The sequence below is a fragment of the Panthera onca genome, chromosome D4, assembly GCF_046562875.1.
Source record: "Panthera onca isolate mPanOnc1 chromosome D4, mPanOnc1 haplotype 2, whole genome shotgun sequence".
Taxonomy (NCBI): domain Eukaryota; kingdom Metazoa; phylum Chordata; class Mammalia; order Carnivora; family Felidae; genus Panthera; species Panthera onca.
In genome coordinates, this window is record NC_138351.1 from 58,495,823 (window position 1) to 58,522,321 (window position 26,499).

Here is a 26,499-nt window from a genome sequence, read left to right on the forward strand (position 1 = left end):
GCCGGGGGAGGGGCTGCGGCCGCCGGGCCACCTCCGAGGCTCTCCAGCGGCGCGGGGAGGGCGAGAGAGCGCAGCGCAGCGCAGCGGCAGCTGGAGCCGGGGAGCGCGCCGAGCGGGCCATGGGCAAGTCAGGTGAGCCCGCGGGCCGGCCAGGCGGGCTGCGGGGACGGCTCGAGAGCCTCGGCTCGGGGATCCCCGCCTTCACCGTCCCCCGCGGCGGGCTGGTTCCCCGGGGAGCGGGACCGCCGCGGCCACGCGGGACCGGGGCTCCGGCTGCGCGGCGAGACCCCCGGCTGCGGGATGGGGCGGCGTGCGGGGCGAAGCGCCCGCGGGCTCGGCGCCGGCGGTTTCCGGGGCAGCCAGGAAGCCGGGGTGGCCTTCGGGCCACCGCGAGAGAGGGAGGGAAGGCGAGACCGAGGGAGGGTCCCCCTGTCTGCGAGCCAGAGATTGCGTCAGGGAGGGCTTCCAGGCGCTGGGGATTAGCGCTCAGCGTCCGGCCAAGGCGTGGCTTTGCTTTGTTTCTGGAGCAGAGTTAGAATCGGCAAAAGCCTCCAAACTATGACAGCATCTCTGGCTGCAAAACAGCTCGCCCCAACCAACCCTCAGGACAGCTCTGAGCATCCTTTTCTTCTGTCGTCGTCCCTCCTCCCCTGAGCGCCCCCTCGGTGCCAGGCTCTGTGCCAGGCTCTGTCTGGCTCCACTCGGGCATATACACTCGCGCTTCCCCCTTACGTCTGACCTGTGGCTGCGCATCCTCATCACTGTGGCTGTCGGGGTGAACTTTCTAAAATGCAGATCTGTCCTGTCGCTCCCTAACACTTTCCATCCCACTGTCCACAGGTGAGAGAGTACACACTCTTCCCTGGGGCTTGGAACCCCCTGAGAGTTGGTCGTCACCCGTTAACTCCCCTACACTCAGCTCTTAGGAGGCTGGCACGCTGCTCCCTCCCCAGGGTTCCTTTTCCAGTGCTCGCAGCCACCTTGCCTCTCCCACTTCGCTGAGGTGGCAAATCCTCCCCATCTTTCTAGGCTCAACTCGGGGCTGGGACCCCCTCCCTGATTTCCCCATTCCCCCAGAGGGACGGCCCCACTCTGGGTCTTCTTTGTTGCAGCCCTCCCAGCAGTCAGCTTGGGACACTACCCCAGCCATGGACCTGTTTCCCACAGATTCCTCACTGCTGGTGGCCAGGGACCATGTCTGTCCCAGCATAGTTCCTGCCTCACAGGAGGCTCTCAGTGAACAGATGTCCAGCAGAGTTCAGGAGTCCTGCTTAATGGGAAGCTGGGGTTGTCATCCTCAGGTGGGTGAGGCTGGGTCCCTTCTTGAATCTCTTCTCAAGATCCAGACTCACGAGGTACCCATGCTGGGAGTAAGTGGCCTTCCCTGGCGTTGTTCCTGCCCTGCCCTGACGGTCTGGCCTTCAGCCCTGGCTCTGCTAATCGCTTGCTGTGTGATCTTGAACAAGGCTCTTTCCTTCTCTGTGCTTCAGTTTCCCCATCTGTACAGTGAGGGTGGCCCCTATGATCTCCAGTATGGAAAGGTGACATAAGGAGTTGTCATGTAGTAAAAGAACAGGATGATAGGTGATGATGGGGCAAGAATGCGGCAGATGTGAAAAAGCATTTTGAAAATCAACTCCTTTCTCTGTACCTTAGGAGAAAATCCGCAAATTCTCTAACGTTACATTTTTATCAGTTGTTCCTGGCTTCTTCTTTAAGCCGCAGACCCACTGCTGTGGAGGGCATGGCCTCAGTCCTCAGGAGTATTCATTTGGATCATGAAATGAATCACAAAGCTAATTGAGGAGGAGGGTGGATAGGCTCCAGTGATAGGTGGGAAGTGATTCAAGCCGCAGGGCAGGTGGTGAGTGGTAGGAGCTCAAGGGAGGGGGAAATGTGTGCGGAGGGGACCTTTGCAGCCTCCTGGAGAGTCTTGGGGATTTGGACTTTACCCATGGGCCCTAGGGTGCCATTGAAAGACATTGATCTAAACACGGCAAGACCAGAGTTGTGCCAGGGTGGACCAGACGGGGAGGGTAGAGGTGGGGGTCAGGGGGAGTTGCTGCAGTTACTCAGGAGAGAGAGATGGAGGCATCTAGGACTGCAGAGGAGGAGGAGAAGGGTTTTTGAGATAGTAGCCAAAAGTGGACTTGGAGACCAACTTACTGTGAATGTGAAGAAGGGCCAGCCTTGTGAGTCTGGGTGCGGGATGGCGGTGACACCTTGTGGGACTAGAGATGCACAGTCAGGCCAGTTCAGAGGAGGAGGGCAGTGCAGAAGGCAGGTAAGAGCTGGTCCTACCACATACCCAGGGACCTTCCAGAATGCTGGTCCAGGCGTATCTCCCTCACAGCCACATGCATTTTATTTGGCTGTCCCAAAGACCATGAGCCCCCAGGTAGTGTCTGGCCCCCCTAAGGGTCTTCAAGAGAAAGTGGCTTTTCTGGGCCCCACGGGCCTTCAGCACAGGGCCAGCCTTGAGGTTCCAGGCCACCAGCCTGAGGTTACCTGCGCCTGCCGTCCGATAGCACTCACAGATACCTATCCACACAGGGGCTTTACGTGGTTCCAAAAAGACCGGGGTAAAGAGCCAGCCCCTGCCTCTTCTGGGCCTCAGTTTCCTCATCACTGCCTAGGGGCCAATCTCTTTTTTTTTTTAACGTTTATTTATTTTTGAGACAGAGAGAGACAGAGCATGAACGGGGGAGGGTCAGAGAGAGGGAGACACAGAATCTGAAACAGGCTCCAGGCTCTGAGCTGTCAGCACAGAGCCTGATGCGGGGCTTGAACTCACGGACCGCGAGATCATGACCTGAGCTGAAGTCGGCCGCTTAACCGACTGAGCCACCCAGGCGCCCCGGGGCCAATCTCTTTTTAATATTTAACCTCAGATATATTCCAGAGCTGCCTGGGGTTGTGGGCATTGCCGAAAAAGTATCAAACAACCGTCACAGCTTAAATTCCAGAAGACACTCAGCCCAGCACTTAGAGTTTCCCAGGATCTGCTCCTCGCCCTGGTCTCCCTGCTGGCCTTCAGTTTCCAGCACGTGTTATGGAGGCAGAGAAAAGCAATGACCTTGGGCTCTGTAGAAGCCTCTAGCCCCTAATAATCGTGATTACCATTTATTAAGCTCCTACTACGTGCCACACCTGAAACTAGGTATTTCATTACCAACATCTGTAACAGCGCTACAAGGCAGTTATTATCAATTTTACAGGTTTACAGAGGTTGACTCACCTTGTCCAAGTTCACACCTTGACCAGTAAGTGGACAGACTGGGATGTGAACCCAAGTTTCTGACTTCCCAGCTGTGTGCTTGCCCCTCAGACACACTGACCGCTTTTCTACCTGCTCCCCAGATGCTTCTCACCCGAGATGCCAGCCCCACAGGGAACTCTACACACCCTGCAATTATTGCTAAGTATCTTAGTGTCCCTCCGCCCACATCTCCCAGCACCCAGGGAAGTCAGAGCAGAGGGCCTTTGGGGACCGACTAGCCCAGGAACTTTCTACCAAGTGGAGCTGTCACACCTCTGCTAGGGGAGGCTGTGTGGGCTGGGTCACTCCCAGCAGTGTCATTGCCATCAGTTGATTTTATTGAAAAAAAAAAAAAAAAGGAGGGGGGAGTAGTTCAAAGAAAGGGTTTCCTGCTTTGAAGATATTTTGAAAACCACAGATGTCATCCTTCCTTCACACGGATGGGGAACCAGGGCCCAGAGAGGCAGGGACTTGCCCAGTGCCTGTGGCAGGCCCAAGGGGCCACAAGTGGGGCTGGAACTTGGACAGCCACTTTGTAGGCGGAGCAAGCACTCTCCCGGCCCTGGTTCCTTCAGTCCTTCAAGGAGTATTGTCCTCCTGCAAAGGGGCAGCCGGGCCCAATGCTCCGGGACATCCTTGTTCCAGTAAGCAATTGGGCAACTCTTCAGTGACCATCATTTTTGTCATTAGGGAGAGGAAGACGTATATGAAGTGGAAAGTGTGTGAGATTTGAGGGAGGGAAGAGGGCGAAGGGAGGGACATTCTTTACATTTGGCTTTATTGTGGACTCATTGTTTGAGTTTGGGCAGTTCACATGTTCAGCCGTTCCTGTTCTATGGTTTCCTCATCTGCAATGAGAAGCCTCCCATCCTAGTGCCTTCTCTGTGCTAGTGTGGGACTTTCATTTATTTGTTTGTGTACTCGTTCATTCAGCAAACGTCTAAGCCCAGAGGTACCGAAAGAAGTCATCAAAGACCAATTTAAATACCAGCAGCCCTGCTTTCTCTAGAATCTGGGAGGGGCGGGACCCCTGGCTGGCAGTGTCAGCCAGCACACTCTTGATCTGTGAGTCATGAGTTCAAGACCCCTGTTGGGTACAGAGATAACTAATAAAATAAATAAACTTATAAAAATTTGTTTTAATCTAGGAAGGGCTTTGACAGGGCAGTTTCTCCGAAGGCCAGAGGCCAAAGGATCTCTGCCCAATAGTGATGATGATAATTATAGTTGACATTTAGTAACTGTTCATTATGTCCCAGAACTGTTCTAATGCATTTACATAGACCAATTCATTGAATTTTCACAACAACCCTGTGAGGTAGAAACTGTTATCCCCATTTTATATATGGGAGAAATGTGGCACAGAGTGATTAAGCAACTTGTCCCAGATCGTACAGTGAGTAAAAGCTGGGATTTGCCTCTTGAATTTCCTGGAAGCCAGACTGAAAGAGCAAGAGCTACCCATCTGGAACTCATTCTTTTTTTTGTTTTGTTTTTTGGTGGTTTTTTTTTTTTTTTGATCAACTTATAATTTTTCTTCCTGATAAACTAGCACAACCAGCTTTGCCCCAAAGGCGGGACTAGGTTGCTTTCCAGCCTCTTGCCAAGGGGACAGAAGGGGCTCGTTCACAATTCCTGCCCTGACCCCTGATGGGCCTCTTTGGTGGGGATTCTGGAGAGGGCAGAGAAATGAGTCAGGCCCAGGGAGGCCTCAGAGGACGTTCAACGCTGAGGGAGGAGCCTGTCCTAGCCCAAGGGCAGGGAGAGGGGGAGGGGCACGACCTGAGTCTATCTGGCAGTTAGAAGCTTGGGCCCCAAGTTCAGACCTTCAAGAGTCCCCATCCCAGTTCAGTGTCCTCTACTCTAGCAGAGACAGCCCAGTCCTGCCACCCTCTTTCAGCCCCAGAGAGCCATGCCCAGGCAGCTCCTTCCACCTTCCAGAAGCTCTGAATTCAAGCCTCACACCTGCCCCCTGGAGCTTCTACTCCTGAAGCCCCTGATTTTCATCTGGGGCCCCTCAGGCAGGTCGTTCATAAACGGCTTGGCATGGAGGAGGCTCTTGAGAAAGTTCTTTTCTCCTCATACTTCCTCCTCCTCGGGATCTAAAGACTCAGCCTCCCCAGACCTGATCCTCCTCCTGGATCTGGAAACCCTGCTGTCTCTTCTATGCGCTGTCCTCTGTGTCGTGGCCCTCGGGCGTGGTGTGGGGTTAAGGACAGGGTTTCCCCCTTCGCGGGCCTACTACCCCTGGACCAGTTGTGAGAACTTGGGCAGGTTACTTCCCTTGTGGAAGTAGCCTCAGTTTCCTCATCAAAACAAACAAGCAAACACACAAATAAAACCAGGGGCTCCCACAAAAGGTGGTGATAAGGGTGATAAGTAAATAAGATCGTGCACCGGCCTGGCACCTAGAAATAGTTGGTCAGCAAGCAGAAGAAAGGATACGTTCTTCATTCTGGGCTGGCACCCTGAGCCTGTATGACCTCTCTGAGCCTCGGTTTACCCTCCTACAAAATAAGGACATAATCACTGCCCTCCCCCATTGTGGGGTGGCTGTGAGGGCTCTCCCTGCCTGATGTGGGGATGGGGAGATTTTCTTTGACTTTTAATCTTTGTGTGTAGATGTGTTCTTGGGTTTTCCTACAGAGCGAGGTGTGCCTTTTGCTGGGTGTGGTCACAAGTGGTATCTTGCCTCCGGGAGGCCCTGCTCTGAAGAGCCACCTGGGAGGGGACTGGCCTCCGAGGTGGGAGGGACTCTGGGGCCAGTGGGAGATGTGGCCTTGGGGCCCCCATGCCTTCCAGCCAGGGGTGGGGAGAGAAGTTTCCCCTACCAAAAAGTCTTCCTGACCCCTTTCTAGAAACCCTGGCCCAGGAAACTGGCCCTGCTGGAGACAGTGACCAGCTTTGGCTTCTGGGCACCAAGCTTAGATTGGGCACAGGAACTTTCACTTTTGTTTCTTTTTACTTCCCACATTCTGGGAGTGCAGTGACCTAGTTTCTAGCAGCCTTATATGTCCCTCTCTGCCAAAAAGACTGCAGGACCTCCAGCACTACTGGGTCCCCTGCAACCTGAGCCCGGCACTCAGGGCTGCTTGAAACAAACAAGCTTCATCTAAGCTACCCACTCCTCCCCTGTCTCCCCTTCCTCCCCATAGCCCCGGATACACCAGATTCCCGGTGGCCCTGGCTTTCTCTGTGCCTCTCCACCTCCTCACTACCTCCTCCGGGAAGCTTTCCCCATTCATTGATGGTCCGCATTGCCCATGCCACTCAATCCCGTGCACCTCCTGTGGTGTCCCACTGTGGCCTCCCCAGGACATAGGAGCTGGAAGGGACATTAGTGTGGGCCTCGCCAAGCCTGTCCCTCAGATAGGGATCCTCTGCCACCTTGACCTCGTGCACCCACACCTGCCCCTGCATGTACACATACACTTATCTTGATCACTCCCTCTCCTGAGAGAAGCTCAGAACTCCTTGGAAGTCTGAGGTGGGTCATTCAGTTGTCTCCTCTCACCCCACCCTGATGGGACCTTCTGAGATCTCAGGATTTGAAGGGACTCGAAAGTCATCTGACTGGCCTCCAGTGCCTGAATCCTTTTGAGAGAAATCACTTTGCTTGTATTCCCCCAGTGCTGGAGAGCTCATTACCTTGTGAGGTTGTCAGTTTTTAGAAAGCTTTGATTGAGAGAAAGATTTTTCTTAGGCTGAGCTGAACTCTATCATCCTGCCTTTTCTACCCATTGACCCCGACTTTGCCCTGTGGATCCCAGAATTCATCAGAGGCCTCCACTGTGTCTTCCAAAGTCTGATCTGCAGGATGAACATACCCAGCATTGTACCCATTCTTTATAAGACCCCCATTTCCGGCCCCTTCTCCACCTTGTCACCACTTCTGGACACACTACAGATGGTCGCCACCTGCAGACAAGGCCGGGGCCAGGCTGGGTGAAGCACACCAGCTGGACACCGGCTCGTGCAGGACAAGCAGTGCGCTGCCCGGGAGCTGGTGGGTTACTGGCCGCCGAGTCGCCCCGCTGACTCCTTTGCACGTCACCAACAGGAACCCCTTCTGGTCCCCTTGAGTTGCTATGGCTTCCACCTGAGAGATTCTTTAAGAACCTCTGTGACTCCGTTATCCCAAATACCACATTAACATGCTAAACCCCCAATCTTTTTTATTATTGTGGTAAAAAAAAAAAAAAAACAAAACAAAACCCACACACATGACATAACATTTACCATGTTAACCATTTTGGAGTATACTGTTCAGTAGTGTTAAGTATACTCACGTTGTCCTACAACAGATCTCCAAACAGTACCTTCCTTCCCTTTTCTTCCTCCCTCCCATAAACCTGAAATCTTTACCTTTCATACCAACGAGGGGTTGGCCCCTTTCTTGGCCACAAAGACCTGAAGAGTTCAGATCGCAGCTCCGCCTCTGCCTTGTGCCCAGCTACCATCACCCCTTTGTTCAGTGTCCCCGTGTCTGCCCCAGTGTTTGCCTCCCAAATCCTGCCATTCAGCCCCGCCTCCCCCTGCCGGCGCCTTGTTGTGACCAGACCTCACGGAAAGGCAGTGCTGGGCCCCCAGGGTCCTAACTCTTCAGGTCACTGGAACCCCCTCAGGCAGCTAGCCACCACTGGCATTGCCTCACCCCTCAGGGCCGCATTTAGCCTAGAGCTCCCTGAGGGCAAGCCTTCCTTCTGCTTCTCCTCAGAGACCCAGTGGGATTTGATCTGAAGCCCCAGGGGACATGGGGAATCTGGCTGAGGGAGGGGAGGAAGATTCCCTGTTGGGTCATCTCAGCCTCTGGGGCGAAGAAAAGAGCAGAGGAGAGGAGAGGAGAGGAGAGGAGAGGAGAGGACAGGCAGCCTGGTGAATGAGCTGGGGGCAGGGATAGGAGTGGCGCTTCTTTCAACCCTCCACTTTATTCCTTTGCTGCCCACAGCCAAGCCTCAGGGAAGGGTCCCGCCAGATGGGACTAGCTCAGTGTCACCCCGCCCTCCCGGCCATGGCTCTTACTCGTAACCCACCCAACTCACCCCATTTCACAGAGGGGCACTCCCGGATGCCTAAGGCTGGTGCTCAGTGACTTCGCAGTCAGCCTGGCATCCTGGGGCCTCAATCCAAGGGGCCACCTTCCCCATCCCCCGGCCCACGTTAGGTTGCTTTTCTCCAAGTTCCCCTTGCCCTCTGCTCACCTGCACCTTAGCCCTCTCATACTCTTTGCTAGTGTCTGTGTACAAAGCTGTCTCCCTTCTGTTTGCGAGCTCACTGAGGGCAGGACATTTGTCTCTGGACCTCTCACACATAATCTAGGACCTGGAGTAGAGAAGGCGCTCGGAGAGCAGACAAACAGATGCGTGGATGATGGGTGGATGGCTGGCTGCTGCTGCTGCCGAATAGATTATGAATCAGAAGATGGATGGACAAGTGGCGGGGAGACGGATGGAAGGTGTGGGATGGATGGGGTTCCATCTCAGATCCAAACTGCTGTGACTTCTGTCTACTGTTGACTCTGCCTTCACCCACTTCTTCTCTCCCTGACTCCAGCCTCCTTCACCTCGTCCTTTCTGAGGTCATGACCCAGTTGGGCCCAGGCTCTACCTCTCCCTTCAGTGCACCCCTGGGTCCAGCTGACCCCACCTTGCTCCCCAACACCACCACATTCTTTTCCACTCTGTCCCTCACCCCACCTCCCCGGTGCTGTCCCCCCTGCTCCCCTTCTTCACCTGTCCCTGTCACCCTCACCACAGCCACGCCTGTTCTTCCCGGTCCCCACCACATCCTGTGGGTCCAGTCTGAGATATCCAGTCTCCGCACATTTTTTTCCCAGCGGTTCCGGTTCCGTTGCTCACTGCCCCGCCCACACCCCCCCTGCGTCTTCTGTGCACCTGCGGCCCATCCTCCACCCAGCGGCCAGCAGAATCTCTCAGAAACACAGATCTCAGGAGCCCAGCCCCCTGCGCCCATTCAGTCGCTTCCCATTGCCCCGATAAAGACCCAAATCCCTAATGTGGTCCATAAGGCCCTAGGTGACCCGTGAGGTGCAGACGCGCAGAGATGTGGAAGGTGACATCAGGGGTATGAAACAGGGCATCGTGGTTGCTCGGTTGGCCCCGGTGCCCAAGGGCAGCAGCGGCCGGTCCCTGTAGCCTGAGGGTTGAGCTGGGCGTCACTCTGAAGCCTGCCATCCTGCTTTTGGTGGGTCTTTTCTCTGCACTGAGACATTCTCCATTTTGAAATTATTGCAGCTTCCAAGCAGTTTAATAATGAGGTCCTGAAGGCCCACAACGAGTACCGGCAGCAGCACGGCGTCCCCCCACTGAAGCTCTGCAAGAAGCTCAACCGGGAGGCCCAGCAGTGAGTGTCCCCAGAGCCCCGGCTGACTCTGACCTTTCGTGGCGCTGTGGCTGCAGTCGTGGCGGGGCCCTGGGGTAGCTGGACGGACATAGGACTGGGGGGCAGAGGCAGCCAGGCTTGAATAATCCTTGAGCCACTTAACCTAGGCAGGTCCTTTTCCTCCGAGCCTCAGTTTGCTTCTCTGTGAAATGAGACTGTTGGGGGCTCAGAAGAGATGCTGGCACGATGCTCCTGTTTTGCGCAACTAGCCTGGGGCAGGGAAGGAAGCTCAGCCACACCAGTTTAGGGCTCATACTCTGGGGTTCCCTGGGCTGCACCCGCTCTGAGGAAGTACATGGACTCTGGCAGGTATTCGGAGGCCCTGGCCAGCACGAGGATCCTCAAGCACAGCCCGGAGTCCAGTCGCGGCCAGTGCGGAGAGAACCTGGCATGGGCCTCCTACGATCAGACAGGTAGGTCACTTTCTCAGCTGCCCCCTGCCACCACCCACCCCCCCCGCCTGAGCTGGGCCTGGGACATCCAGTATTCAGGCCCCTTCTGGCCCCAGCACCTTCCCCCGTGTGGCCTTGGTGCTACCGGCCCAGAGAGAGGCGCCCCAGAACCCTCCGCCTCTGTTCCCAGGGGCTGGTCACCACAAACTCTCCGATGGCCGGCTCAGGGCCAGGTCTGTGCTGGGTGCCAGGGACACAGAGATGAGTCAGACTGCCCAGCCCTCCCCTTCGGAAGAGCTCCCAGCTGAGGAATGGGGGCAGGGGAGACAAATCCATTTCTGTGCCCTTTTTGTGCAGGGTTTCAGCATGACCCTGGGGGCGCCTCAGTATCCCCAGCTACAGAAGAATTGTACTTTCTTCACATTTTTCTTTCTTTTAAATGTGGTGTATTAACTTTTATCACCAGAAAAATGCAATTGAGCTTTTTCCATGTTAGAAAAAAAAAAAAAATGAGAAAGACAATTCCTCCATCCAAGGTCACAGCCTGGAATGATGATCCCCCCACACTGACCAAACATTCTTGAGCTTCCTGGCTCGGACAGGGCTGTCCGGCTTTTTAGGAAAATGCTGGAGAGAGCTACTGTGCCCTCTGGGGCCTGACATTCCTGGGAGTTCCCGTGGGGGGGGGGGGGGGAGGCCCTGTGGGCCTCCCGGTTTCCCCAGAGCAGCGGGCCTCCCTGAGAGGTGTGCGCATGCTCCCAAGGAAGGTGGGTGCCTTTGGCCTCCTTTCCAGGCTCAGGCCGCTGGCTTTGGTGGGCCTGGGAGAGAAGTCTCACCGAAGGGGTGGGAACAGATGTGATTGGTTCCAGCCTTGCGCTGGCTCCCCGTGGAGCCTTGAGTGAGTCACTACCCTCTCTGGCCCCAGCTTCCCCATCTCTGTTTCGTTAGGCTGTCTTTATCCCCGCCCTGGATCTTCTGCAGCTTTAAAAAAATCCCAACACCCGGTTCCTCCGGAGACACTGATACAGGCTGTGGCAGGCCCCAGGCCTCAGCAACGTTTCGGTGCTCCCCGGGTGAGGCCAGTGTGTAGCCTCTGTTGTGTAAGGTCTTGCTACTCAAAGTGTGGTCCACCAGCCAAGAAATGCAGACTCAGAGCCTTTACCCTCGACCTCCTGAAGTCAGAACTTTAACAAGCGCCCCAGGTGATTCATGCACAAATCACAGTTCAGAGTGGGACTAAGCTGTGGGATCTGAGGCTCCCGGCTGTGGTCCCGACACCAACAGCTCCCAGAGAGATGCTGGGGGTTTTCTCCTACCAGCACCTGCCCGGCGGGGGCCAGCCGATGCTCTAGGTGAGGACCCTTCTGCCTGCAGTGGAGACCCTGGCCCACCAGCCCAACTGCCTTTCTTCCTGTGGATATTTCAGGAGACAGACGCCTCTTTTGGGTGGGATGAGGGCAGAGTCTCCCGAAAACTCAGAGCATCATTAGAAGCCCTTGGAGTACGTTGCAGTCAGCCCTTGTACGGAGGCCAAGAGAGAGGAAGGCCTTGCCTAGGATTACATAGCAAGTTGGTGGTAGGGCAGGGACACAGAGGCAGTTCTCCAACCCCAGGCCAGGGCTCTTCCCAATCTCCAACAAAGCTCTCTCTTCAGCCTAGATACACTCCTGGGCAGGAGTCCCTATCTCGGCTCACTGGTGCTTTATCAGACATCTAACTGTGGGGTGGGTGGTTTGGGGTTAACGGGAGAAGATGGAAGGAGTAGTGAGTGAGTTGATTTTCCTGCTGAGGTGTTGGGTTTTGTTTTTTTTTTTAAGTTTATTAATCTTGAGAGAGAGAGAGAGAGAGAGAGAGAGCACGCACTCTGGAGGGACAGAGAGAGCCACCCAGGTGCCCCAATCCCGCTGCTGAGTTTTAAGCAGTGTCTTTTCCCTGCAGGAAAGGAGGTGGCTGATAGATGGTACAGTGAAATCAAGAACTACAACTTCCAGCAGCCCGGCTTCACTTCTGGGACTGGTGAGTGATGGGATCACACCAGTGGCCTGGTCCTGGGCAGGGTTGCCCTTTGGAAAGGAACTAACACTCTGAAAAGCGGCCATTTCCCTCCTATTTTACCTCTTCCGTATTTCTCCTGTATGACTTTGCCCAAAGGGCAAAACTCTCTTTCGCCATCACTTCTCCCAACACGCACACATCCCCCTCTATCTGAGAACACCCGAGCCACGGATTCCCTCCCCACCAGCTCCAAGTTCTCTGGATGACTAGAGTGTGTGTGTCACAGGAGGCTGTGGATTTTAACCGCTGCTCAGTGCTTCCTCCCAGGAGTGGCGCTATGGCCCATCATCCTACCGCCAGTCTTGCTCCCCTCCGATCCAGCCTGGGCCCACAGCCAGAATATTCGAAAGCCCTCTCTTCAGGAAAAGGGCCAAACTGCTCACTCTCTCCTCCTGGTCTTAACTCCCTCCCCACTCACCCCCTCCCCCAACACCCTTCCCAAGTGCTTCCCACACCTACAGCCTCCCAGGCTCCCCCTTCATCTTCTCTCTCCAGTTTGGGGTTCAGGTGAGCAGAGAGCCTAGATCTGCTCTCGGCTCCAGCACTGTCAGTTGTGTGAACTTGGGTTGACTCCCTGTGCTTCCCCCGTCCCGGAGGGTGAGGGGCCAGGTGGTGGCCTTTAGGGGACATTCTGAGAGCTGGTGTTTAGATGCGGGGAAGGGCCAGCTGTGGGACCGGCTTTTCTGCGAGGCCTCCAGAGTGAGCGGTAAACATTCAGCTTACTACAGCCCCACCAGCTGCTCTGTGCTCTGGGCTCCCTCCTGCCCCTCAGCAGGCTTCCCTCACCTGACACCCTCTTTCCTCAGAACCGACTCAGATCCACTTGCGGCCCAGGATGGGTCGGAAGGGGCTGTGAGTTTCTCTGACCGAAAGGCACCAGGGAAACTGAAAAGGGGGTTCTCTGCCCACCCCCTTCCCTCTCCCCTCCCCCATCCCACCCATGGGTGGGGCCACTATGGCCTCTCACCCCCTGGAGCATTCTTCCGAAGCAGGAAGTGACACGCTGTCGGAGCCAGTCACTGTTTCCTGTGGTTTGCTGCTCACCCTTCTGGGCAGGGGTTCTTTCGACAGCGTAGGCAGGACTGTGGGGCAGAGGTGGAAGCATCTGCTGAGGCATTTCTCCTCTCAGCTCCCCGGGCTGGGGACAAGGAGGCCGCTGTCAGGGCCCTAAGTAAGAATTGACGGTTGGATGGCAGTTCAGTTGAAGGGGTGAGGAAGGGAACAGGAACAGCTTCCTACCAGTGTTTAAGGATGTATGTGCAGACCTGTCTTCTTTTCGTAAAGTTCGGCGTCCAGAAGACATTTTATTTCAGAGCGTCTGGATTTGCTTACCCCATGAGCAAGACTCGCGAGCAATCAGACATGTGTCAGAGCGAGTTATTAGCGTTGCTCATGTGCATGGCACTTGACAATTATAAAGCGCCTCCACAGCCACGGCCACGTGAGCCTCACAACACCATTCGTAGGTGGGGCTTTATTCTACCCATTTTGCAGAGGACGAAACTGAGGCCATAAAGAGGAAGAGTCTTCTTTTATATCTCCTATCCTCAGTCTGATGCTTTTTCCGTGGCCCCTGCTTCAAGGTGGGAATCTCACAAGGGTCAGAGCTGGGAATGGGACTCAACTTTCCTTGATCACTGACCGCCTGTCCAACCTATTGGCCCACATCTCCCAGCCCGAAAGAGGAAAACCTCAGAGCAACTAGCCCCTATGCTGTCCCAGGTGCCGGTGGGCAATGCCTGGGGGAGACAGCCTGATCCTAAGACAGAAGCACGGCTTTGGACGGTGTTATAGTCAGAGCCTGCAAGACCCTTCAAGATCCTCGGGCCCATTCCCCGTGCCTCAGCCTCCCCAGAGCTGCTGTTTACAGGGATTTCCTGGCCTGAGTCCATGATGTAGGGGAAGGGCCTTTGAAATATCCTGTAATCTATCCCCACCCACCTTGGGTCAGCATCTTGTGACGAAGGACACAGTTCTGTGCTATGTGTTGTGTGGAAAGAAATGGTTTCTTGCAATTCCTTTGTTATTTTCTGTTTCAATGAGTCGGTTGGTTTGTTTGTTCTGAGTAAATAATACTTTTACACGACATGAAACTTGCAAACTGTATGAGGTAAAAAAATCTTTCTTCCATCCCTGGTCTCCAGAACTTTCCCTTCCAACCAGTGATACCAGTTTCTTGGGTATCATTCGAGAGTTGTTCTGATTTTATACCAGCCTTTGTGTAAATATGTTCTCTTTTTCCCTTTTTTTTTATGTGTCAGATATATGATCTGTTTTGCACTTTCTTTCTTCATGCAGCAGATTGCCAGAGATTGTTCCCTATTAATACAAAAAGAGCTTTTTCATTCTTTCTTACTGTTTTACGTTATTCCTTTGCAAGAATATACTGTAACATATTTAATATGCTTTCCAAATGTGTATTCTAGCAAGTTTGGGTCCATAGCAGAAAAGAGGATGTGATCCCTTTTGTGGGGGGTGGGGAAGAAACTGTAAGTGATTTAGTTAGAAACCACTGTGTATCTGATGGTCGCTAAGGAAGTCATGTTCTTTAACTCATCTCCGAATACCCATACTTAATTATCTCCGTAACCAGAGACCTCCCCAGCCAGAGGAAAAATTACTTAGTCTCATCTGTTTGGAAAAGGCTTCCACAGGCATGCAAACTGCTGATGTGCACCTTGTGTCTGTAATCACTTCCTTGGCAACCGGTGGATAAATGGCAGTTTGTCCTTGTCTGGGCAGCAGAGAGAGTGAATGGTCAGTAGCCAAAGCATGTGGTTCTCTTGAGAGAAAAGGCTGGTGTGGAAAAGGGCTTGAGCCTTAATAAAAAGGCAGCTTTTAGAAGCAGTGACATCTGGCAAAGTTGCTGAAAGCCTGGAGCTGTGACTCAAAAGTGTAAGGACCAAGGGTGAATTGGCAAGAAGTGTTTCTCCTCTATTTTGAGGTGAAAATCAGAGTTTCTTGGGCATTGGTTAATACAAGTCTAAAGATATGTGATAAAGAAGCATAATTGAGCCTCGGGTTTCCTTTCCTTTAGTTCTGGCTTTGATTTTATCATGGCAACTCTACTCATCAGTGTTTATGTTTGGTTATTTTCACAATTTAGTAATCTCAAATCTTTTATGGATGTAGACAAAGCAAAAAAGTATACCTAAATTTAATAGTTATAAAAATGGAGTTCAACCGTAGGGCAAAACACACAATTTAATCAATGAACATTTTTTCAGTCCTTACCATACATGAGACACAATGGGAGATATCAACTGTCGGGTTGGAAGAGTGTGACTATCTACTGCTCTTTCCCTTTTTCTTTCTCTTTCTTTCTTTCTTTCTTTCTCTCTCTCTCTCTCTCTCTTTCTTTCTCCTTCCTTCCTTCCATTTTGTGGTAAAATATATTTACCATAAAATTAACCATTTTTAAGAATGCAGCTCAGTGAGAGATTAAGTACATTCACATATTGTGCAACCATCGCCAAGAACTTTTCAGTCATCACAAATTGAAACTCTGAACCCATTAAACAATAACTCCCATCCTTCCCTCCCATTTCCCCACCCTTAAGCTCTGGCAACCACTCTTCTACTTTTGTCTCTATGAGTTTGACTATTCTAGGTACCTAATATAACTGGAGTCATTGATATTTGCCCTTTTGTGTCTGGCTTATTTCATGTAGCATGATGTCCTCAAGGTTCATCCTCAAGGTAGGATGTACCAGAATTTCATTCCTTTTTGAGGCTGAATAGTATTTTATTATATGTATATATACAACATTTTGTTTATCCATTTATCCATTGGTGGATATTGGTTTTCTTCCCCTCTTTTGGCTATTGTAAATAATGCTGCTGTGAACATTGGTGTACAAATATCTGAGTCTCTGCTTTCAGTTCTTATGGGTTTATACCTGGAAGTGGAATTGATGAATCATATAATAGTTCTATAGTTAATTTTTTGAGAAGTCACCATACTGTCTTCCACAGTGGCTGCACCATTTTACATGCCCATCAGCAATGCATAAGGGTTCCAATCTCTACACATCCTCAACAATATTTGTTATTTTCCTCTTCTTTAAGAAAAAAAATAATATCCATCCTAATGGACATAAAGTGGTTCCCCTCTTTCTTTCTTAGCTGCCTTGTGGGAAACTTAGCTCCTCTGATCACAATTTTCCTCCTTCCCTCTATCTCTTCCATTCTTCATCAGTTATTTATTGAGCATCTACCTGTGCCAAGCTCTGTGCCAAACACTGGGTATGTTGTGGTCAATACGAAAGGTGAGGTGCCCACCCTCAAAGAGGAAACATAGCCTCTTCAGTGTTGTTTTAGCAAATGAATGCCATTCTGTGATAGGGAAGTAAATATTGACTTGTCAAAGGATCTCTGTGAGTCCTCAACAGTGAAGGTGGGAGGGATAAACTCCCAACCTCTACTCCTAGGAGACAGAAGTATTAATGGTCACTGAGCAAAGAAGCCACTATAGCAACTCTTTGACCGCAAAGCAGAAGGGGAGTTGGAAGCTGAGCTATATTAAAAGCTCAAAAGAAGCAGTGGGTGAGGGGCAGGGAGCCTGAGATGCTGAGCAGCTTAGCAAACCATAGAAGTGTCTGGAGGGTCAACAGTAGCTTGAGAAGGAACTGGGCTGTTTGGCTCAGAGCAAAGGAAATTGAAGGAGGCTCTAACCTGTCAAGGTCTCAAAGAGCTCAAAATAGAAAGCCTGCACTTCAGTGAGGGCAGAACCCAAGTCTAAGATGGTTCTTCCATATGCCTTTTCATTCATTCACTCATTTCATTCATTCATTCATTCAACAAAGGTTTACTTTATACTTTTCATGTGCCAGGCTGTGCCAGGGTACTGAATTTACTGAAACAATTTCATTCTTGCCCCTGTGAGTCTCATAGCCTAGTCAAAGAGCCAAGCAGATTAGCAAGAAACCAAACACACATAACATTGCAAATGGTAAGAATGCTGAAGGGGAAAAACAAGGTATGATAAGATGATCTCAGGAGGGAGGTGTTCAGGAAATGAGTCACTGTGAAAGTCTTCCCTGCACAAGTGATATTCAAGCTGAGGCCTAAGGGACAAGATGATGTTGGTCATCATCAGAGCAGTCCACACAACGGCCAGTGTGTGTAAGGGCTCCATGGTGGGAAATAACCTGATGTGCTCAAGGAATGGAAAGGAGGCCATCAGGCCAAAGCCTTCACTTTCCTCACTTTTATTCTAGGTGCAGTTGGAATCAGTTGAAGGATTTTTAAGCAGGGAAGTAAACAGATCTGTCTCAAAACGGTTACTCCGACTACTTTGGTAGAAAGTGAATTAGAGGAGGCAAAGGCAGATGCTAGGGAACCAATCAAGGGCTATCCCAGTGGTCCAAGTGAGAAAGTTTGTGGTTGAGACCAAAGTTTGGGGAGTAGATGGACTTAAGATATATTTTGGAGTTCAAATCTTCAAGATTGAATGATGCATTGTTGAGGGAGAAATGTGGGAGAAGGAGGGATATAGACCAACCCCTAGGGTTGTGTGCATAAGGGGACCATTAATGGAAATGGAAGGGAGGAAGAAGAGCAACTCTGGCGGTGGGGAAATGGGGAGGGCGGGGAACCAAAATCAAGGATGAGGTTTGGATAGGTTTGCCTATGAGTCATCCAAGTGGAAATGTCAAGTAAGTAGTTGTATCTGGAATACAGAGATTTGGGCTGGAGAAATACATTTGGGAGCCAGGGAAAGATGAAATTACCTAAAGAGGACAGCAAGAAAAAAACAGAGAGCCCAGGACTGAGCCTTGGGAAGCGCAAGCCCCTCCAACGTTTACAAGTGAGATGGAAGAGGAGGAAGAAGAGGCGGTGAGATGGGGATGCCCGGAGAGGGCAGCGTCGTTGAAACTAAAAGAGGGGAGTGCTTCGAAAAGGGGAGGAGTCGACCCTATTAAATGTTCCTAAGATGTCAAGTAAGATAGAGACAAAAAGGGGTCTTTGGGGAAGAACATGGAGACAGATCATCAGTGACCCTGAAGACTACAGTCTGCGGGGAGGGGTGGAGTCAGGTGCTGGTAGGGTGTCATCCTAACTGTTGGGGTCACTCAGCTTTGTCGTGATCTCTGGGAGACCATGAAACCTTTGGGCATCGAGAATTGGTGGGGTGAGGAGGATCTGTGTGGCTGATTGAGAGGACGTGATGCCTCAGAAAATCAGGTAGGCGGAGCGTTCTATGTCTCCTTCCTCTGATCGGTGTGCGTGAAGATGAAGCTTCCCAAGCCTTACAAGACAGTGCAGGGGTCAAGAATCCTTTGAAACGTCCTTCTCCAGATTCTGCTAACCGACCTGCTTCCCTCTCCCCCTGCCTGTGCCCCTATAGGACACTTCACGGCCATGGTGTGGAAGAATACGAAGAAGATGGGAGTGGGGAAGGCATCTGCAAGCGACGGGTCTTCCTTCGTGGTGGCCCGATACTTCCCGGCAGGGAATGTCGTCAACCAGGGCTTCTTTGAAGAAAATGTCCTGCCTCCAAAGAAGTAATTCATTAAACGTAATGGGAAGGTGGCAGACTGAGCGTGGATACGAAGTTCCTAGAACAACAAAAACTCAGCGGTGTGTCTGTCCCTGTGGGTGTACGTGCTTGGTGTGTGTGTGATGCATGTGTGAGTGTCTCTTGCACCACACGCTTGGATATACGGTTATGCATGAACTTATTCTTATCAAAGGAAGGAGCAAATGAAGCCTTTATCCTAATGGTTACCTAGACCACAATAATTTGGACTTCAGGGGAAAAAAAATCAACTTTAAAACGTTTGGTTGGTTTTTTTTTCAAGCAAACTTTTTTTTGTATATTTCTTATAATATCCATCCCTGGTCTTTTTCTATTCCAAATGTTTGCGATGCTTAGAAGTGAAGTTCATTTTGTGTGATCTTCTTGCATTGTAATCTACTTTTGGTAGATACTTAGGAATATTAAACTCGCGTGTAAATGTAACATAAAACAGCTTTAAACACATAAACATAAAGCAGCTTCCATTGGAAACATGGGGCAGGCAGCAACTCCATTTCACAGCATCGTTGGGATTTCTCGGTTGTAAGACATGATGTCATCTGCGTGCCTCCTGGAATTCTCTGATGGGAATGCCAAAGAACAAATGGAGAGAAAAGTTTTACTTCCTTGCATTTTCTACCTTTAAATAGCAGACTAGCGCCACTACCACTACCCTTGCCCCCTCCCACCTTTTTTCTTAAAATCCTCTGGCATTGAAGAGCTCAGTATGTGCCTTCTGGTTTCTAAGGCCTTGGGTCAGGCCCGAAGCTGCCCCCTCCCCCACCCCGGCCAGGTGGCCCAGGGCCTGTTCTGGGAGAAAGCCCCTCACAAGGCCTGGGCTCGCGGCCAAGCATCCAACAGATGAAGTCAGTGCGCGTGGGGGTGAGTGTGAGCTCACCAGGGCCCCCAGAGGAAGCCCTCCAGCCTCTGCCCTCCCCTCACACACAGGGCGGGAGCCGGGCCTGTTCCTGGCGGCTGTGGCTGCAGCTGTGCTGGCGGCCCCTCCAGGAATGTGTGACAGGCCCAAGCGTTCCAGGGAGATATCCCGGGTGAGGGGTTAGAATGGCCAACTGGCTTCTGTGTTTTGCCTCAAACTACACAAAGTTCCCCTGAATAACAATTTCACATGGTCCATGTGGGAAGAACCAACCCAGATGCCAGGCTGAGTGGCGTGAAACTGGCATCTCCGAGTCCTAAGATAGCAAGGGTGGGAGTTGGAAGGCTGCCGGCTTAAAGACAGATGTCTGAGCAGGCCAGTCAGGAAACGTGCTTCCTGAAGGTCTGTGTTACACTGTGAACACAGCCTCATGCTGTGCCCTTCGTTTCACCCAGGGATGTTGACTAAGACAACAATAAAATCTTTTTCCTTGGTGTAATATCTTCCATGTCATTCGTGCCCGATTCTTAACTGGTGACTAAGGTAATCATAACCGTCGGTTCCTGTCTCAGGTAACTCAAGCTTCTGAATACCTCTAACCTCTCCCCTGTACTTCGTGCCTCTTGGGCAGCCATGTTTTGATCCATGTGACCCACCCTCACACAGCTGATTGGGCTGAAGTGGACACGTGATCCAAGGGCAGCCAATCCCTGGGCTGACCATGGACCAGGAATTTAGCTAAGACCTGAGGAGAGAATTTGCCGGTTGCACCGAAAAAATTCAGATGCCATGGGTTTGAATGAGGGCCATGGCAAGCCAAAACTATACGCAAGCCAAGTTGCCAGTTGAAAATACATAGACGTGAGAAAGCCAGTTGTTAGAGGTACAAAAGAGGTGGAGTGAGCTTTCTAGCTCCAGGCCAGATCTGTGTATCTTTATTTTTTTTTTAAGTCTTTTTTTTTTTTTTTTTTTTTTTTTTTTTTTTTTAATGTTCATTTAGCTCTGAGAGAGAGAGAGAGAGAGAGAAAGAGCATGAACCGAGGAGGGGCAGAAGGAGATGGAGATACAGAATCCAAAGCAGGTTCCAGGCTCTGAGCTGTCAGCACAGAGCCTGACACGAGCCTACCAACCGTGAGATCATGACCTGAGCCGAAGTCAGACGCTTAACCAACTGAGCCACCCAGGGGCCCCAAATCTGTGTATCTTTAAAACATACCCCTCATCTTCAGGGCTTCCCAACAAAATGATAATGTCAACTGCTGTTCTCCAGAAGGTTAGAATAGTAGGGTCCCCTCCCTGAGGGAGTCTTATCAACCAAATAATGAGCTGGTCAGAAAGCTGAGGATGGGGGGAATAAAAAGACTGGGCTGAGGCCACACCTGGGCAACCACCTTGAGCAACAGGGACTGAATGACCAGTCAGTGAACTTCCTGGCAGCTCCCACCCAATTGCTTCCACCCAATGCACACACATAACAGGGTGGTGGATGCTGGCATGCAGCCAGGCTCTTGAGGTTGGAGTCTGTTTCGTCAGTTGGCTGGAGAAAGAAAAAAGCTGACCAGAAGAGCACTCTAGGCTGAAGAAAAGCCAGGCAACAAAGCTGGCTGAGCGGGTGGGCATTGATTTCACTTCTTTAATGGATCTCTTAAAGACAGCAACTCCCACAATCAGTAAGAGCCAAAGACAAGCCAGATCGCCAGTTCTCCTTTGTCGCCAGAGAGCAGAGGAAGGAATTAGGAACCCTGGCTCCAGGCTCTAGCCCTGTGCTCTCAGAGTTGTGCTCCCTTCCCCACTCGGGGCTGCAGTCTGTCCGGCTGTACCAGGTCTGGCACAAAGAGTTAAGTCTACTGGATCTTCTCAGGTCCCGTGACACCCCCTGTGCCCAACTTTCGTAACTGGAGAGACTTCCTGCCCTGGTGTTCTGGTGCCTGAAACAAACGTAAAGGGGCCCGGCCACCTCCTCCACCAAAATGCCCCTAAGGCTGAAAGATGTGGGGGCAAAGGGGTGGATGCAACCACAGGCCTGACCCCACCCATCCTCTACTGGTTGAAACGCCCGCGGAGGTGAGGTCTGCCCGCCTCTCACAAGGGCAAGCCTAGATGTCAATGGATGAAAAAGCGGCCGGCATCAACACCAAGAGGTCTCACCTGCACCTAGGTGGCAGCCACCTCTCGCGAGATCAGGGCTGGTGAAGCATTTAGAGCTCAGTTAGCCTCACATGGAGAAAACGGATAGAGAGGGGTCCACCTAAACCTCGCGGCTAGTCTGTGGTGGAGGGGCTGAAGTCAGCCTTCTTTTCATGGGAAAAAACATTAGTTCTTAGCCTTGTGCAGGGATAGGTCAAGAGACTGAGTGCCTCTATTCCATTCAGGTATCAAGGTGAACAAGTTCAGCATTCAAACGTAAGTACTTTAAAATACTTTTCAAGCTGCCAAATCCCCAACGAAAAAGCCAGGTCTAAACTGGAAGGATGTGGTGCAGAGACGATGAATAAGTGGACCAAGCCGGGCAGGGGAAGAGCCTGCAGGCTCACGCTCCCCACGCTCCAGGCAACACTGGTTTCCTAGTGGGGGCGCTAAGGACGACGTAAGGGTCAGGAGTGGGACTCCGGGCCCAGGTCCTCTCTGTGACATCTGGCCTTCCCGGCAAATGCCTGCGAGTTGAGCCCCTCGCTGGGGGCCCCCAAAGGCTGGTGCGGGTGGGGCCCCCGGGCTCTTCCACTCTCCGCAGGAGCCGGGCACTCGGGGAACCCCACGCCCGCCCGGGTTGCCGAGGGGTGACGCCCCGAGTCTGAGACGGCTTCTCCCCGGGGCCGCCACCTGTAAAGCGGGCACCGGAGGCCGGGTGGTGAACGGGGGAGGCCCTGCCACCGGCGGCCGGGGGCGCGGAACCCCGTGGCAAGAGGGGGCGGGGCGGGGCGGGGCGCCGCGCCGCTTTCCCAGCTGGAGCCGCTGCTGTTGCGAGCGAGGAGGGGCGTGGCAGTCGGGGCCTCGGTGGCCGGAGATGGCCCTCCAGCTCCACCGCGTGGCCGGACGGGGCTCGGGGAGCCTCCCCCCACCCTCCGAGGGGACGCGGGATTCCAGACCCCCCACCACCATCACAAGCCAACCAGACGGAGAGAGGCATTTAGGAAGGGAGCAGCCAAGGACACCAGCCCTGAGCGAACTAATAGATTAATAAAGTAACGGCAGCTAACATTTATTGGACGTTTGCTACCCGCCAGACGTTGTGCTTAACACTGTCTAGTCATTTTCTGATTTAAACTCTTAAGGATCTTTGAAGCAGGTACTATCATTCCCATCTCACAAATGAGGAAACCGAAGTTTAGAAGAGTCTGAGCCACTGGTCCAAGTCCACACTTGATGGAGAGAGCTGACCCACCGCAGCTCCCAAAGCTGCATGACTATAGACTTGGAAATGTGGAGAGAAGGTCCCAGTTTGCTGTGGAACTGAAATAATCAGAGCTTCAGAGGCCCTCCCGTCCGCCAGTGTGTGGCTAACTCCTGTATCCCTGCTCCAACTAGTAGTCTCTGTCTCTCCATTTTAAAGAAAAACGGTGTCCTTGGCTACAAAGGTCAGAAGGCAAAGGACAGAGCCTGAAATTCTCTGATGGCCAGGAGCCTTGGCAGAGAAAGGGACCTCGAGACCTGAGAACCAGAGACTGGGGAGAGCTAGGGAGTTAGGAGCTTCCTGGAAAGGTAAAGAACACTGAGTTAGAGAAGGCTTGAGTTCCAGGCCCTAGTCTACTTCCAACCTGCTGTGGGATCTTGAGCGAGTCCCTTCCCTTCTCTGGGTCTGTTTCCCTCCTATCCATGGGGAGATTCTTCTAAATCCAAAAATCTCCTTTCTTCCCTCAGCTTCCCCTCTTCTCTTCCCATACCACCCTCCACCCAAACTGGCTCTAACATTCCGGATATAACCTTGAACTAAGTTTGGAAAAGTCCCAGATTAGAGCTGCAACCCATTCTCCTGAGCTCTGGACCCAGGGCATTAAGTCCTGGCAGGGGATCTAGCCGTGGCACGTTGGAGCCATCAAAAGGGAGAAAGGTCCTGTGCCTCTGAGAGGGGCCTCAGGGGGCTGGCATTGTGATGCCCTCATCCACTCTATGACATCACCCTCTCTCCCAGCCCCCCTCCTCTCCGATCAACTGCTCTGCAAACAACCATCAATCTGAATCCCAAAGGCGTGAGAAAATCTGTTCTCCAGTACCTGCCGCTGATCTTCTGCCTCAGCCAGCAAGAAGCACCATGAAATTGGAATTCACGGAGAAAAACTACAACAGCTTCGTGCTGCAGAACCTGAACAAACAGAGGAAACGCAAAGAGTACTGGGACATGGCCCTGACTGTGGACCACCATGTCTTCTTTGCACATCGCAACGTGCTGGCTGCTGTCTCTCCACTGGTGAAGAGCCTCATCTCCAGCAATGACATGAAGACCACCGATGAGCTCTTTATCACCATTGACCCCAACTACCTGAGTCCGGCCACAGTGGACCAGCTCCTGGACTACTTCTACAGCGGCAAGGTGGTGATCTCGGAGCAGAACGTGGAGGAGCTCCTGCGTGGGGCCCAGTATTTCAACACACCACGCCTTCAAATCCACTGTAATGACTTCCTGATTAAGTCCATCCGCCGAGCAAACTGCTTGCGCTACCTCTTCTTGGCTGAGTTGTTTGAGCTCAAAGAGGTATCAGACTTGGCCTACTCTGGCATTCGTGACAACTTCCACTACTGGGCGAGTCCCGAGGGCTCTATGCACTTCATGCGCTGTCCACCTGTCATCTTTGGCCGCCTGCTCCGAGATGAAAACTTGCATGTGCTCAATGAGGACCAGGCTCTCAGCGCACTCATCAATTGGGTGCACTTCCGGAAGGATGAGCGGGAGAAGTATTTCAAGAAGTTCTTCAATTACATCAACCTTAATGCCGTCTCCAACAAGACACTGATGTTTGCCAGCAACAAGTTGATGGGCATGGAGAACAGCTCGGCCCATGTGACCCTGATTGAGAGTGTCCTTATGGACCGAAAACAGGAGAGGCCGTGCAGCCTGTTGAGCTACCAGCGGAAAGGCGCCCTGCTTGATTCGGTGGTCATCCTAGGGGGCCAGAAGGCCCATGGCAAGTTCAATGATGGCGTGTTTGCCTATATCATCCAGGAGAACCTGTGGTTGAAGCTGTCAGAGATGCCCTATCGGGCAGCAGCACTTAGCGCCACCTCGGCTGGTCGCTACATCTACATCTCTGGTGGCACCACTGAGCAGATTTCAGGGCTGAAGACAGCTTGGCGGTATGACATGGATGACAACTCCTGGACCAAGTTGCCAGACCTGCCAATTGGGCTTGTCTTCCACACCATGGTGACCTGCGGGGGGACAGTGTACTCAGTGGGTGGGAGCATTGCTCCAAGGCGGTATGTCTCCAATATCTATCGCTATGATGAGCGCAAGGAGGCCTGGTGCCTGGCAGGGAAGATGAGCATCCCTATGGATGGCACAGCCGTGATCACCAAGGGTGACCGGAACCTGTACATTGTCACTGGGCGGTGCTTGGTGAAGGGCTACATTTCTCGGGTTGGAGTGGTGGACTGCTTTGATACCACCACTGGGGATGTGGTCCAGTGTATCACCTTCCCCATTGAGTTCAACCACCGGCCCTTGCTCTCTTTCCACCAGGACAACATCCTCTGTGTACACAGCCACCGGCAGAGTGTGGAAATCAACCTGCAGAAGATAAAGGCCAACAAGACAACCACCTCGGTGCCTCTCTTGCCCAACAACTGCCCCTTGGATGTGTCCCATGCTATATGCTCCATTGGAGACAGTAAAGTGTTTGTCTGTGGGGGTGTCACCACAGCCAGTGATGTCCAGACAAAGGACTACACCATCAACCCAAACGCCTACTTGTTGGACCAAAAGATGGGCGAGTGGAAGACCCTGGCCCCCCCACCGGAAGCACTGGACTGTCCTGCCTGCTGTCTAGCCAAGCTACCTTGCAAGATTCTTCAAAGGATTTAAACAACTTTTTAAGTGGGAGAATAAGTAAATGCATTATTATTCACAATTTAATGAGAGAAAGAGAGGAAGGTGGCCTGTTGGTTCCTTCTTAGCGTTCCAGTCTATGTTTGGCCCTGAAAGAGGAGATCCTGGGTTAGGGCTGCTCCCAGTGGGTGGAAATTCAGGGCTACTCTGTCCCTGGAGGGATCCAAGCTGAGGCTGGAATGGAGTCCCTGGTGGGTGGGACTGAAGCAACTCCTGGGCACTGGCCAAGGTGGTGTCCGGAAAGCCCCCATTCTATCCTCTGTAGTCATCTCCGCTGGCATCTACTCGACTGAGAGATAAAGCATTTGCTTAGAGCCTCAGGCTCCTCCAACACTCACTCCCCTTGAGTCTGCCCAGGAAGGCAGGGGAGGGCAGATCCCAGGTTTGGGACAGGAGACTCACGGTCTGGGGGTGAGGTAGGGGAGGGTGAAGAAAGTGGTGTGGGAAAGGCTCAGGGATGGAGGCAGAGGGAACAGAGGAGGCATGGTTACTTGGCTGTTGTATTTGACTATGCAGCCATCGTGTGTTTGTGTCTCATTTGTGGGGAAGTTGGGGGGTTACTTACAGTTGTTTTCAGTAAGCAAAGTTCATGGAAAACTTTCTCCAGGAATACAGGGTTTGAGGGACTGCGAGCAAAAGAGAGATCACTAAAGGGAGAAAAAACAAATCTATATAGTTGTCCCCCCTTCTCTGTGGCTTTGCTCCCCATGGTCAACTGTGATCCAGGAACAGATGATCCTCCTCCTGATGTATCATCAGAAGACAGTAAGAGCCTAACATTATGTCACAACGTGGTCACTCACCTCACTTCATCTGCTCACGCAGGAATTTTATCATCTCCCATCATCACAAGAAGGGGGAGTACAGCACAATAAGATATTTTGAGACGGAAAGAGAGACCACATTCACACAACTTTCATTACAGCATATTGTTAAGATTGTTCCATCATTTGT

General features: G+C 52.2%; 2 protein-coding genes across 3 annotated transcripts; both read left to right on the forward strand.

Moving 5' to 3' along the window:
* GLIPR2 (GLI pathogenesis related 2) lies at positions 1-20,006 on the forward strand. Of its 2 annotated transcripts, XM_060609319.3 has the most exons (5): positions 1-132; positions 9,514-9,622; positions 9,971-10,074; positions 11,992-12,069; positions 18,458-20,006. In XM_060609319.3, the coding sequence occupies exons 1-5, from the start codon at positions 120-122 to the stop codon at positions 18,616-18,618; spliced, it is 465 nt and encodes a 154-aa protein (XP_060465302.1). In that variant the 5' UTR covers positions 1-119; the 3' UTR covers positions 18,619-20,006. The 2 variants fall into 2 exon arrangements, with proteins under 2 accessions (XP_060465302.1, XP_060465303.2); XM_060609320.3 differs by lacking the exons at positions 9,971-10,074; positions 11,992-12,069.
* A 531-nt stretch (positions 20,007-20,537) lies between these two features.
* On the forward strand, positions 20,538-25,585 carry CCIN (calicin). Its single transcript, XM_060609317.3, has 2 exons — positions 20,538-21,908; positions 23,364-25,585. Exon 2 carries the CDS (start codon positions 23,755-23,757, stop codon positions 25,519-25,521), a length of 1,767 nt encoding a protein of 588 aa, XP_060465300.1. The 5' UTR covers positions 20,538-21,908; positions 23,364-23,754; the 3' UTR covers positions 25,522-25,585.
* The last annotated feature ends 914 nt before the right edge of the window (positions 25,586-26,499 follow it).